Below are 15,025 nucleotides of genomic sequence, written 5' to 3'. Positions count from 1 at the left end.
TGCTGTGATTGGCTAGTTTGACCACCCTGCCGGGCTCAAAAGAAGGCCTCCTAGAGGCAGAACTCTCTCTGACTGCTGGTTGAGGAAGACGTGCTGCTGAAAGAGACACGGGCTCCTGAGACACGTATTGCTGGGAAAGAGACACAAGACACACACATTGCTGAGTGAGACACCAAGGGACCAGCACTGCTGGGAAAGAGACTGTGAGAGACTGTTGGCTGAGGGAAGGTGGGCTGGGAGAGAGACTGAGCATTTTTCCTGAACTTGGATTGTAGCCTGTGGTGCTTCCCCAATAAATCCCATAATCTGTGAGCTCTGTGTGGCCACTGCAGCGAATTATAGAACCCAGGAGAGAGGCGGTGGTGCTCTGGGAGGAACGGTTGGAGAAAGGGCTGGAGGGAGGCAGCATGTCTGGCCTTGCAGTAATAGGCCTTGGGTTATTGTTGGTAATCCTGTCTTCCTCTTGTGGGATTAGAGGAGGTCAGAACAAGTGGCCTCCTTGTCATTTTTGTATCTACTCTGAGATATCTACCAAAGAGAAATGAAAAAATAAGTCTAGTCAAAGACTTATATGTGAATGCTCACAGAGGTTTTCTTAATAATAGCCAAAAAGAGGAAATAATTGAAATATCCATCAAATAGTGAGTGGATAAACAAAATGTGGCATATCCATACAGTGGAATACTATTCAGTAATAAAAGTGTGAACTACTGATACATACTACACTATAGATGAATCTCAAAAATGCTAAGTGAAAGAAGCTACACACAGAAAACCACATATTGTATGATTCCATTTATATAAAATGCCAAATGGCAAATTTATAGAGACAGAAAGAAGATGGTGGTTATCTGGTGCTGGGGGTGAGAATGGATTGTTGTTGTTGTTGTTGTTGTTGTGTACCGTCGAGTCACACCTGACTCATAGTGACCCCTCCTTGGGTTTCCGAGGCAGTATCACTACGGAAGTAGGATAGTGACTGTTAATGGACACGAGGGATCTTTTTGGGGTGGCAGAAGTGTTCTATAATTGGACTATGGTAATCGTTGCACAACCCTATAAGTTTACTAAAAATCACTGAATCATACAGTTGAAAGAGTTTGTAAAACCCCAGGTATATAAAATATACTTTAGTAATTCCCAAATCCCATTGCCATCAAGTTGATTCCAATTCACAGTGACCCTATAGGACAGAACAGAACTGCTGTATAGGGTTTCCAAGGCTGTAATCTGTATGGAAGCAGACTGCCACATCCTTCTCCCGTAGAGCAACTGGTGGGTTGGAACTGCCAACCTTTCAGTTTGCATCCAAGTGCTTTAACCACTGCACTATCAGGGCTCGCTATACCTCAATGAAACTGTTAAGAAAAACCCACTTTAAAGGAGGGGGAAATCATCTGATGTCATAATCATGATTTAACTTATATGCCATTGTATCCACAGAGCCCAACACTGAGAACATGTAATATACATTTATGAATTCATGAATGAATGGCGGAAATGGTCATGACCTGGGACAATAGTATATCCATTGTGTATACACTTAAATGAAGATTGCAAAATGTCAGCCAAATCTAAAATAATTTTCTTCTCCAATCACTCTGCAGGAAGTTAACTAACCTGAGACTCATACTAGATTTCAAGTCACTACACCCCACGTTGTTGTTGTCAGGTGTCATTGGGTTAATTCTGACTCACAGTGACCCAAGGCACGATAGAATGAAACACTGCCTGGTCCTGTGCCATCCTCACAAGTGTTGCTATGTTTGAGCTGACTGCTGCAGCCACTGAGTTAATCCATCTCATTGAGGGTCTTCCTCTTTTTTTGCTGACTCTCTACTTTAACAAGCATGATGCCCTTTTACAGGGACTGGTTTCCTCCTGATAACATGTGCAAAGTAAGTGAGACGAAGTCTAGCCATCCTCACTTCTAACAAGTATTCTGGCTGTCCTTTTTAGATTTGTTTGTTCTTCTGGCAATCCAAGGTATACTCAATGTTCTTCATCAACACCATAATTCAAATGCATCAGTTCTGTGTTCTTCCTCATTCATTGTCCAGCTTTCATATGCATGTAAGGTGACCGAAAATACCATGGCTTATGTCAGGCACATCTTAGTTCTCAAAGTGACAACTCTGCTTTTCAATGTTTTAAAGAGGTCTTTTGTAGCAGATATGCTTAACGGAATAAATTGTTTGATTTTTTCACTGCTGCTTCCATGGACATTAATTATGGATCTAAGTAAAATGAAATCCTTGACAACTTCAATCTTTTCTCCATTGATCACGATGCTGCTTATTGGTTGAGTTGTAAGGATTTTTGTTTTATGTTGAGATGTAATCCACACTGAAGGCTGCAGTCTGTGATCATCATTAAGTGCTTCAAGCCATCTTCACTTTTAGCAAGCAAAATTGTGTCATCTGCAGATCACAGGTTGTAAATGAGTCTTCCTCCAGTCCTGATGCTGTGTTCTTCTTCATATAGTCTACCTTCTCAAATTATTTGCTCAGCATACAGACTGTATGCAAAGGTAAATGTGTCAGACACTGTGTGAGATACTTCATACACTCTATCTCATTTAATGGTTACTACAAGAACCCTGTGAGGTAAACAGTGTTACCTACACCAGTGACAAGGTGAGGTGCAAAGAGGTTATATTACATTCTAGGACAAAGGCCTAGGAAATGGTGATTTGAATCCAGGCCTATTTTATTTATTGTGTATTAGAACTTGGCTATTAAAACTCTGTGTTTTATTGATAGGATACTGAGATATTGAGACTGTATGTATCTGACTAAAAGCCACAGAGCTATTTCTTAGCAGGCAAAAAATTTGAACCCAGAGTTTCTATGTCTCATTCTAGTCTTCTTAGGTACTTATCTCAAATGCAACCAGTTAGCAACTTTTACTACAACTCTAAAAATTTCCCCTGCAGAGCCTGATTTTGTTGCTTGGAATAGGGTGGTACTATGTAAACTAAAAATGCAAACAAACAAAGAAAACATACTGGGCTTGAAAAAGCAAGACCCTCCAGTCGGCAGTTTTGAGTTTGAGCACATTCGGTTTCTTCTCGTAGTCCGTGGCCTTAGATGCCAGTGCGTGGTGCACACTGACAGCATTTTTCAAGTCCTCCTCAGACAGGGCCTTTTCTGGTTTATATTCATCCTACAGACAGATATAACGATAACAAAGACAAGATCATGTTCACATTTCAATGTCACTTTTTCACATCTTAAAATCACCAGAAAAATATCTTTTAAAAATCTATGAAGATGCATGAGAAAAAAGTGAAGTGATGGTAAAAGGACCTATTTGCTACTTCATGAACATCATAGAACATTCTGCTGTTTACAGAATGAGAAAACGTACCTATGTAAAGAAAAACTTTCAAAAAGCCAAAGACAAAAATATCTTTTATATATATTTTACAATGATTTGAAACGAAGCTAAGTCTAACAGAATAATTTGGTTTCAAGAGTAAGTAGATAAAAGCAAAAGTTTCCAGATGTCCATCAACAGAATTATACTGATGGTGAAAACAATGTCATCATGTTCTTTGCTCTGAAGAGGTAACATTTTCCTGTTACTTCCTTTTTAGGATAACATTATCAAAAGAAAAATGAACAGTAAATAAAATGATTTCTCCAACTCTTCTCTTGAGAGAGAAAAAAATCAGTTTAATAATCATAAGAAAGGTTAGCTCTATTATAATAAATTTGAAAAAATAGGTAAAATTTCATAAAGAAAAAGATGTATAAATGCAATTTTATCTTTGGGAATCATTTACACAATTCATATAATTTAAAAATGTTCTGTATGGCATTCCTCCAAGCATAACTAAAAAAAATCCTCACCTAGTAGAATAATAAGCAGAATATAAAACAAATTTGGTTCTATGATTGCTAGTAGTTTCTGGGTCCATCAGAATCCAAAAGGCCTTAAAACAAACATAACAGGCATATACTACCAATTGTTACAGAAAACATTATCTAATGTTTAAAGTTCCCTTCCCCATTTTCAAAATTTATCTAAACCAAAAAACCAAACCTGCTGCTGTCAAGGTGATTTTGGCTCATAGCTACCCCTATAGGACAGGCTAGAACTAGCCCGTAGGGTTTCCAAGGCTAGTAATTTCACAGAAGCAGACTGCTGACCTTTTGGTTATCAGCCAAGCACTTTCCCACTGTACCACACACACATACACACACACACATCCGATTAATTAGTAATAAAAGTCTAAAAAGCCTAAATTGTCTATTGCTTTATAATTCAGTTTTATCAATTTTTAAAAGAAAAATCCCATTGTGTTTCCTCTCTATTCCTTCCACAAATCAAATAATTCAAATATATCAATACAAACCACCAGGAAAATAAATAAATAAATAGCAACAGCAGGCTGTTGATTTTTAATGACTACTGTCGTGCAAGTGTTCACAGGCAAAGGTTTCCTCTCTAAAATAGGCAGTAAATAACAATAGCAACATAAAGATTACTAAAACTTAAATGATAAAATATCCACCTTGGGGCTATAACAAGAAGTCTTATTTTATTAAGACTTATAGCCTAAGAACTGGTGTTGACAGCGATAGTCTTCAAGAGAGGTAACATGAATAAAGAAGGATAATGAAAATATATTCTTAAAATCAATACATATATTAATATATGTCTGTTCTTTTATAACTTCCATTAATACATAAAACTATAATCTAATCATGTTTTGGGGTACTGTTCATATTTTTTAATGATTTTTTTTTTTCAGTGATTTAGTATTCCAAAGATTCACAAATTTCCTTCCAGGGAAATTTTTATTAGAGTGGAGGTTTCAACTGGAGGTAGCATGACTACAAAATTCCCTTCAGCCTTATGATTATCTATAACAGAATGAAGCACATATGGCCCTCATCCAATTTAACCACTTAATTTCCAGAATGGAATTTGAAGTAGATGAGAGTACATGAGTAGATGGGGATATTTAGTAATAAATAAAATAAGGTAGATGGGAATAAATGACCAAAGCCAAAATTACCTGCAAAGAATGTATATGCTACCTCCATTTTCATGTATAAATCCCCGACCACCCCCCTCCACTCCTCCAAAAAAAAAACAAAAAACAAAAAACCTATTGCTACTGAGTCGATTCAAACTCACAGTGACCCAGTAAGAACAGAGTGCAACTGCCCCACACAGGGTTTCCAAGGTTATAAACCTTCATGGAAGCAGACTGTCATATCTTTCTCCTGCAGAGTGGCTGCTAGGTTTGCATCACAGACCTTTTGGTTAAAAGCTGAGCACTTAACCACTGTGCCACCAGGGCTCCTTATTTCCATATACAGGTGTGCATTGCTTAATGTCCATTCACACAACATCTGAATCACACGTATCTTTATTTATTTTCTTTTTCAAAGAGAAAGCAGCTCTCCTTTTTGTGTATTATTTTCCCCTCGTGGTTTTAAAGACCCCAAACCCTGACTCTTGCAGCACTGGACCACAGCCGGGATACAGGGAGTTGAAGCAGAGGACAAAGCTCTGGCACAGGCTCTCAGGCTTTGTTTGGTGAGCAGGTGGCGGCAGCTGGGGTCACGGTGCTCCTAATGCTCAGGCGGGTGGAACAGTGGGCAAAGGAGGGTGTGCTCTGTTCTCTGGCACTTGCTTCCTTTTGCTCTGCTCCCACTTCTGTTGCTGCCATCAGTTCCTCTGGCCTCCAACAGTAGCTCCAGTAATGGCAGCACCAGTGATAAGAACAACTGGAAGCAGGCTCTCATGAGATTTTAATATAGTGTTCGCACAACGTCCAATTCACAGAACGTCCTATTTCACAGAACATATGGTGGATGTTAAGCAATGCATGTCTGTATCCCTAACACATCTGATATTTGATTTTGCATAGAGTTTAGCCTAGAAATTTTGCAGGTTTTTTTTTTTTTTTTTAAACATATGCTAGGTGCATGATTTTGGCTTTTATCTTAATTCCTTCTCCTTAGTGTATTTCATAAAAAACAAAAATCTTCACAACTGGACCATTAGGCAACATCATGATAAACAGAGAAAGTATTGAAGCTGTTAGGATTTCATTTTACTTGGATCTGCAATCTACACCCACAGAGACAGCAGTCAAGAAATCAAATGGCACATGCAGTGGGCAGATCTGCTGCAAAAGAATTTTTGAAAGTGTATGAAAGCAAAGCTGTCACTTTGAGGACTAAGGTACATCTGACCCAAGCCATGCTATTTTCAATCACCTAATATGCATGCGAAAGCTGGAAAATGAACAAGGAAAACCAAAGAACAACTGAGGCATTTGAATTATGGCGCCTGAGAAGAAGAATGAATATACCACAGACTTCTAGAACAATGAACAAATGTTTTGGAATAAGGACAACCAGAATGCTGCTTCGAAGTGGAGAATGGCAAAATATCATCTCATGTACTTTGGACATGTTATCAGGAGGGACCAGATCCTGGACAAGGACATCATGCTTGGTAAAGAACAGGGTCAGCAGAAAAAGAGGAAGACCCTCAATGAGATGGATTGACACAGTGGCTGTACCAAAGGACTCAAGCATAGCAACAATTGTGAGAATGGTGTAGGGCTGGGTGATGTTTCATTCTGTTGTACACAGAGTCACTATGAGTTGATACTGACTTGATGGCACCTAACAACACGACAACAGTTTATTTTGTTTCTCTCATTCAAATTTCCTAAGATGATAATTAAGTTCTTTTGCTTTTCATATTCTTCTTTTATTTAAAAAAAAAGCATTTGCTATAATTTTTCCTCTGACACAAGTTACATTGTGTAACATAGCTTTGGAATAAAAGATATTATTTTCATTGTTTTTTAGATAGTTTGTAGTCATCTTTTTTGATCTTCTCTTTTATGTTGTTAGTAATATCAAGGAATACATTTCTCAAATTTAAAATACCTAGAATTTGGGTTATTTGTCATTATATACTTCTAATTTTATTGAATTACAGTCAGAAAATGTGGCCTGTAAATCTATTTCCCTCCCAAATTTGTTAAAGATTTTCTGTGGCCAAGTACATGTTTGATTTTTATTAATGTTCTATGAACATAAAAAACAAAAAACCCTTTTTCTCTGAGGGACAATAAGTGGAGCTTATTGCTTCAACTTCTGTATGTTTTCATGTAATTTTTTCCATCAGTTTTATGCCCCTGAAACAAACACATTGACCTCTTCTACTACAACTGCATTTCAAGTTCTTTGCATTTCTAATAGTTTTTGTTTTACATTTTAGTTGCTATGCTGTTTGGTGCATTTAGGTTGATAACTGTTCTTTATAAGTATGTGCTCTTTATAATTTTTAAATGTTTTGTTATTCTGTTTAGTGCTTAGAAGGAAATGTAAAAGAATTTCTCTCTCAAACTGTTCTATTTCTCTACTTACATCAACAGGATAAACCAGAAAAAAAACAAACCCACTGCCATCGAGTCAGATCCAACTCACAGTGACCCCTCCTTGGGTTTCCAAGGCAGTATCACTACGGAAGTAGATTGCCCAACCTTCCTTCTGAGGAGTGGCTGATAAGACCTCAAAAATATTCTAACTTTCCTATTAATCCTAAATTTTGCTGAAATAGTTTATTATGCTTAGCTCTGATTATTAAAGATTATTAAAATTCTCTTGTATCATGTAGTCTATATTTCAAGAAAGCTCATTTTACACTTAATTATATATTCCAGTATCCTTCCTTATTCTTTTATATTTAACGATATGCATGTGTTATTGCTCACCTGCTTTCTACTTTTTTTCCCCTCTCTGTTCTTATCTTTTTGGTTTGTTCTTCTCTATTTCTTCAGTAGTCTTTAATTTTTACTTATCTTCAAATAACATATATTTTTTTAATAACGTGCTCACACATATAATGCATGGAACAGTGAGCTAATGAAAATAGTGTGTGGAGGGGGTGTTTGCACAGTTGGTAAAAACAATGTATAATGTGCACATTATTTGAATAAGCATGTGCCATCTTACATTTCCTTTGGCAGGTATAGAACTTTGGATTGCAGTTCTTTTTTTCTCATAGTCTATAGATACCATTCTATAGGTCCAATTTTACAGAAGTTCAATGGTAGCATGATCCTTTTTTCTTTATATTTTCTGTTAAAAATCACATAAGGGTTTCTATCCATCCTTAGAATTCAGGAATATTTGCTAGGCTATGCCTTAATTTTCTCATACATCCTGTCTGGAACTAAAAATTCTCCCAATTTAAATTATTTAAAATCTATGACCATTCACTTGGGCTGTAAACCATTGCTAGAAGCAATCAACCCATGGTATAGACTGGTCATACCACAGTTATAATCCTCAGCTGTGGCTGCAACCATGCCAACTGACAATTCTTTTACATGTTCATGACCATCTCTCTGTCCCATTCTGTCAAATTGCAACCCTTATCTTCAATACCCCTAGCCTATCACAAACATGGTCAAGAATACAGTTGTCTGGAGTCAGAATCAAGTAGGTTCAAATCCCCAGTTCTAATACTTAATGTCTCCATCATCTTAGATTACTCAAACTCATTAAACTTTGGTTTCCTTTATTGAAAAGTGGTGACAATAGCTTCCACATAGACTAAACCCACTGCCATCGAGTCAATTCCAACTCATAGTGACCTCCACAGAGTTTCTGAAGCTGTAAACCTTTATAGAAGCAGATTTCTTCATCTTTCTTCTATGGAGCAGCTAGTGGATCCTTAACCACCACACCACCAGAACTCCTTCCTTATAGACTAGTTAGGATTGAATTCAACAAGATAATGTGTTGTAAACTCTCAATAATGTTTAAAGCACACAGTCCTATGTCCTCAAAAAATGCTACCTGGTATGCTAATAATATTGTCTCTTACTAGTATATAGCTTGATCTTGTATGTTTTTTATAAGATTGAAGTTGTAAATATCAGAGTTATTACCTACATAACGTACAAACACCTATATTTTGTGATTGTCTTTAGCCTCTTTCCTCTTATTAGAGAGGACTCTTGCTCGATGTTATCCTGTGCTCTAAGACCAAACACCATCAACTTCTTCTAGAATCCCTGTTTCACTGGTTATTAGGTTTCTCCTATATTTTTAACTGCCTTCAGTCTACTGGCTTCTCCACAGTCTATAAACACATTCAAGATCTCTCTTATCTTTGTAAGATTACAATCTCCTCTGAATATTGCTTTCTCTGCTTTGAGTTTGATCTGCAAGCTGCCATCTCTCTATTTTCTATCACATCCAGTAAGTTCACAGTCTATATTAGCTGTTTTTACATATTCATTTCCAATTTACTCTTTGACCCACTGCTACCTGGGGTCCATTTCCACACATCATTAAAACTACTCTGACAAAGTCATCAATGACCTCCTAACCGCAAATTCATTAGATTCTTTTTAATCTCACGGCACCTGAAGAAGTTGACAATATTCATTTTGAAATTTTTTAGCTTCTTGTTACTATACTGTCGTGATTTTTCTTGACATCTGTGACCATGCCTTTCAAATGTTAGTTCTGCTGTTGGACTTCTTTTTTCATTCCACAAGAATTCCTTGGGAATGATCATAACTGACTTCTATACAGGTAGTACCCGGGGTACAAAAGAGATTAATTACTAACTGTCTTTCACAGTTTGTAGGTCAGTCAAAACAGATGCACAATTTTCTTATTTTAGCCTTACTTTAGCAAGAAAAGGCTTGACGCCTTTTTAATTATTTAAAAGCTACATGTGCAGCAAGTAAAAGTGATTGTGATGAAGAACTTGTTCAGAGTAGGAGTTGGTTTAGTTGTTTCAAAGTGATGGCAAATTTATGTAACTTTAAAAAAGGGCTTGGAAAAATTGCTCCCTTGCTCAAAGATGATGGCTGACAGTGCCACTTTGAATGTTTGTGGCTATCCACAGTGTTGCCAATAATCCAATTTCATAAATCAGGCTCCTGAAAGGGCTCACCATGCCTCTTCTCAGTCTCCCATTCCAGGGCTTCAATCTGCAATTTTTCCCGTTCTGGTTACCATGACAAATCACCCGAACAGTAAAAAGTCAGGTCTGTCCCTGTTTTGTTTCGTCGGACATGACAGAACCAGTTCAAAGGCCTACATAAAAGGGCCAGTGGGAGCTGTCCCTAAGCTACACATTTGTAACCTGGGGATTGCCTGTAACTTCAACTGTCACTGTACCATGATGTCTAATGAACTACTATAGATGAATAAGAAACAGGCAGCCAAATGGTAGCTGTTAATGTCAGAAAACTCAGACCTGTACCATGATGTCTAATGAACTATTATAGATGAATAAGAAACAGGCAGCCAAATGGTAGCTGTTAATATCAGAAAACTTAAGACCTTCACACAAGGAGCCTCTATAAATATTTTTTTTTCTACAAATATTTTTTTAAGCATATTCTCACTGCTGATGTTTAAAACCAGACATTAAGGATGTCATTCTTAGGCTACTCTAAAAGTACAGAGAATTTTACAATGCATTATTTATTATAGCCCTAAGTAAAAGCTAACAATAATTGTCAACTTTGGATAATTGCTCAGTTTTGTGAAGAGGAATCTAGCCCAAGGCAGCTTCCAAAACTTGAAGATACACTGATATTTTTTCTTATGTTGGAAAGAAAATACTCACAGGGCAGAAATGTAAGCAAGATCTATTTAATGAAGATTAAACCAAACTCTAGAAATTTTACGCCTAATAAGACTCCTCTTTTCTAATTGATGGTGATACTAATTTACCATTAAGGAAAGGGGCAAAATAAAATCCTTAAAATACCTTTGGAATTCTAAATTCCTACTAGTAATTGAAGTTATTAAATCCAAAAAAATGTGCAAAACCAAAGGGTAAAGTGGAAATATTAGGATTGAAAACTGAATAAAAGGAATTGACTTTATCTTTTGGAGGTTATTCTGACATCTTTATTTTTTTAATACTGAAAGTAGAAGATGATGTTTTACATGGTGGAATTGGGCAAAAAGAAATAAAGGACAATTTATCGTAATCAAATCATTTCAGACCTAAGATTATTTGCTGTGCAAACTAAATGTGAAACAGAGAACAAGAAAAAGTCAACCAAGACATTTTCCATAAGAAAAGAAAATGCTCCATGACATCTAATTATGATCCATTTTCTCAAACAAATGAAGGGTAAAAATGACATCTAAAAACATTACTCTACCCTGCGTTTAATGCAATCTACATCTTTTATCTAGTATGATCCATTAGAGCACTCTACCACCCTAATAAGCACCAAAAATGTGATTTACAAAGCTATTTATTTTAAATTCATTTAAAGCATGAAATGAAAAGCTTTCAGTTATTTTCAAGAAGCTTGTTAATTAAACCTCTCTGTTGCGAAGTTGAATCATAACACACTAACACAGAGATCACTTACATATGCACAAAGAACTGATACCAAGTCTGAAAATTTGTACTCACAGGTGAATATAAAGTACATGTGCAAAGTGACCAAATCAAAATTAAAGTACACCAACATTAAAACATACTTATTCCAGTTTTCAATGTGTTATTTACTTCATGTCTTATTAAACAGGTAAAATCGTTCTATCTAGTTTACATAATTTAAAACAAACTTCAGTCTTGATTTTCTCTGCAAGAACAGAGAATGGAGAATCAAGAGCAATTTCTTCTTTTTATTTTTTTTTTCCGAGCAAGTTCTTCTTAAAGCCATGAAGGTATTAACAGAAATGTCAGTAGAATAAACTGGGTCCTACATTGTCTATTCCTGATTTTTGAAAATGGCTCTATTAGAATTTTTGATAATTTGGTATCTTTTTTTTTTTTTATTCCCTCTCTTAATCATAAGTATTTCTGGTTGGATATCTTTCTAAAAGTAGACAGCTTCATTATTTTTTATTAGCCAGCTTTCAATTTTATATTAATATATTCAGTTAGCATGCATGGAGTGTCTATCTGACACACTATAAAGATGGGGAGATATCAGCTATGGTAGGATGACTACTTTCTTTGTGAGCACTAAAACATTTTGCATCCTGACTGCCCTTTATCCATGTTGTTGTCGTTGTTGTTATGTGCCGTCGAGTCGGCCCCAACTCATAGCGACCCCTCCTTGGGTTTCCAAGGCAGTATCACTACGGAAGTAGGATTGCCCAACCTTCCTTCCGAGGAGTGGCTGGTGGGTTTGAACTGCCAGCCTTCTGGTTAGCAGTCAAGTGCTTTAGCCACTATGCTACCAGAGTTCCTCATGTAGAAGGGGCCAATTAGACATTTTAGGACGTGAAGTGCTTTAACAGTATGGCCTCAGACTTCAGTAGGGAACAGGAAATTTTCCAGGATAAATCTGGTGAGGGAACCAGGAAGCTATGATCTATTAATTAATCTATTATGCAGCACCACTGGAAGACTCTGAAACTTGCTCTTGAACAAAGAGTAACTAAAGCAAATGGAAGAAATGACAAAATAAAAGAGCTGAACAGAAGATTTCAAAGAGCAGCTCAAGAAAAAAAAAAGTCAGTTATTATAACGAAATGTGCAGAGACCTAGAGTTAGAAAACCAAAAGGGAAGAACACACTCCCCTGTGTTTAATGCAATCTACATCAATTGCCTTAAGAATTTCTCAAGCTGAAAGAACTGAAGAAAAAGTCCAAGCTTTGAGTTGCAATACTGAAAGATTCCATGGGCAAAATATTGAATGATGTAGGAAACATCCAAAGAAGATGGAAAGAATACACAGTCACTGTACCACAAAGAACTGGTCAATGTTCATCTATTTCAGGAGGTGGCATATGATCAAGAACCAATGATATTAAAGGAAGTTGAAGCTGAACTGAAGGAACTGGCAAAAAACAAGTCTCCAGGAATTGACGGGACACCCCTAGAAATGTATCAACAACAGATACTGCACTGGAGATACTTGTCTATGTCAAGAAATTTGGAAGGCAGCTGCCTGGCCAACTGACTGGAAGAGAACCATATGTGTACCCATTCCAAGAGAAGTGATCCCTCAGAATGTGAAAATTACTGAACAATATCATTAATATCACTCAACTCAAAACTCACAGCCAATGAGTCAGATCCAATTCACAACGACCCCCTCTCCTTGGGTTTCTGAGGTGGTATCACTACTGAAGTAGACTTCCCAACCTTCCTTTCGAGGAGTGGCTGGTAGGTTTGAACTGCAAGCCTTCCACACAAGTAAAATCTTGCTGAAGATAATTCAAAAATGGTTGCAGCAATATATTGACAGGGAAATTCCAGAATTGCAAGCTGGATTCAGGAGAGGACGTGGAAAGAGGGATATCACTGCTGATGTCAGATGGATCTTGGCTGAAAGCAAAGAATACCAGAAAGATGTTTACTTGTGTTTTACTGACTACACAAAACTATTCAACTGTGTGGATCATAACAAATTATGGATAACATTAAGAAGAATGGGAATTCCAGAACACTTAATTGTGTTAAGATGATGTTTTACATGGTGGAATTGGGAAAAAAGAAATAAAGGACAATTTATCATAATCAAATCATTTCAGACCTAAGATTATTTGCAAATGACCTCCTTAAAGTGCTGAAGAGCAAAGATGTCTCTTTGAAGATTAAGGTATGCCTAGCATAGTGCCTAAGGCACTTGACTGCTAACCAGAAGTCTGGCGGTTCAAACCCACCAGCCACTCCTCGGAAGGAAGGTTGGGCAATCCTACTTCCGTAGTGAGACTGCCTCGGAAACCCAAGGAGGGGTCGCTATGAGTCGGGGCCGACTCAAGGGCATATAACAACAACAACAACCACCCAAGCCATGGTGTTTTCAATAGCTTCATATGCATATGAAAGCTGGACAATGAATAAAGAAGACCAAAGAAGAGTTGATGTTTTTGAGTTATGGTGTTGTCGAAGAACACTGAAAGTACCATGGACTGCCAGGAGAGAACAAACAAATCTGTCCTGGAAGAAGTGCAGCCAGAATGCTCCTTGGAAGCAAGAATGGCCAGACTTCATCTCACCTACTTTGGTCATGTTGTCAGAAGGGACCATTTCCTGGAGGAGGATATCATGCTTGTTAAAGTGGAGGGTCAGTGAAAAAGGGGAAGATCTTCAATAAAATGGATTGATACAGTGGCTGTAATGATGGGCTTAGGTATAGCAAGGATTGTGAGGCTGGCACAGGACCAGGCAGTGTTTCATTCTGTTGTGCATTATGAGTCGGAGCCAACTTGACAGCATCTAACACCACTACCACCACTGGAAGGGAGTTGGGGGAGAAGATAATCATCATCAGCCCTTGCAACTTGAAGATTATAGGGTTCTATGACTCATTTCTGAAGAAACTTGGAAAGTATTAATTGATCAAAGTTCTTCAAGCAGAAAAAGAGAAAAAAAAAAAAAATCCCAGCACTCATTTTTTCCACACTTCTTCCATTTTTCTCAATATCTGCATCAGAGTTTTCACTGGTGGGGGGCTATTTCCTGAGTTCCTCTCACTTCCAGGCTTTACTAATATGTGTGCTAAAGGCAGCACTTGTGTCACTGTCAGTGACCATGTTGGAGTGTCTGTCCTTCACCCACCTCTACCCCCCACAAGTCCACTGTCTAGTCTGGGAGTTCTGTGAAGGCCAAGTTAGCGTCAAAGTCATGTTTCATTTTATGACATTTACATGACTTGTGTGGGTTGAAAGAAAAAGAAAAGATAGGGAGGAAGGAAGAATGGAAAGAAAGGAGGGAAGAAAAGGGGAGAGGAAGAGAAGGAGAGAGAGAGGGAGAGGAAGGGAGGGAGAGAAGAAGTCTGAGTGGCACACTGGAGACAAGCTTGTATCCTAGGCCTATCTCACACTTGGATCACTGGGAAGAAGTCACAAAGCACTGTTATCATGTGGGTACAAATAAAAATCATTAGGAACAAATATAACTAGTTTCTGTTTGTTAGGTATTTAAATACAAATTGTGTTTCACCACACAGAATTTTCAGAGCACAGCCTAAAACTCCCAAACCCAGAGACCACCTATGTTTTTGGCTGTAATATCTTTTTATGAATTTATAGTTTT

At 37.4% G+C, this 15,025-nt stretch overlaps 1 protein-coding gene across 1 annotated transcript in view; it reads right to left on the bottom strand.

Annotated features, from left to right (window-relative positions):
• PSD3 (pleckstrin and Sec7 domain containing 3) overlaps positions 1 to 15,025 on the bottom strand; it is a 576,478-nt gene that overhangs the window by 58,068 nt on the left and 503,385 nt on the right. Inside the window, exon 13 of the mRNA XM_007935046.2 lies at positions 3,008 to 3,165. Within this exon, the coding sequence (XP_007933237.2) occupies positions 3,008 to 3,165 (158 nt within the window). The remainder of the gene's footprint in view (positions 1 to 3,007; positions 3,166 to 15,025) is intronic.

The sequence above is a fragment of the Orycteropus afer genome, unplaced genomic scaffold (genome assembly GCF_000298275.1).
Source record: "Orycteropus afer afer isolate SDZICR_OR568_19922 unplaced genomic scaffold, OryAfe1.0 scaffold00024, whole genome shotgun sequence".
NCBI lineage: Eukaryota > Metazoa > Chordata > Mammalia > Tubulidentata > Orycteropodidae > Orycteropus > Orycteropus afer.
This window is presented reverse-complemented; position numbering and strand designations above follow the sequence as displayed.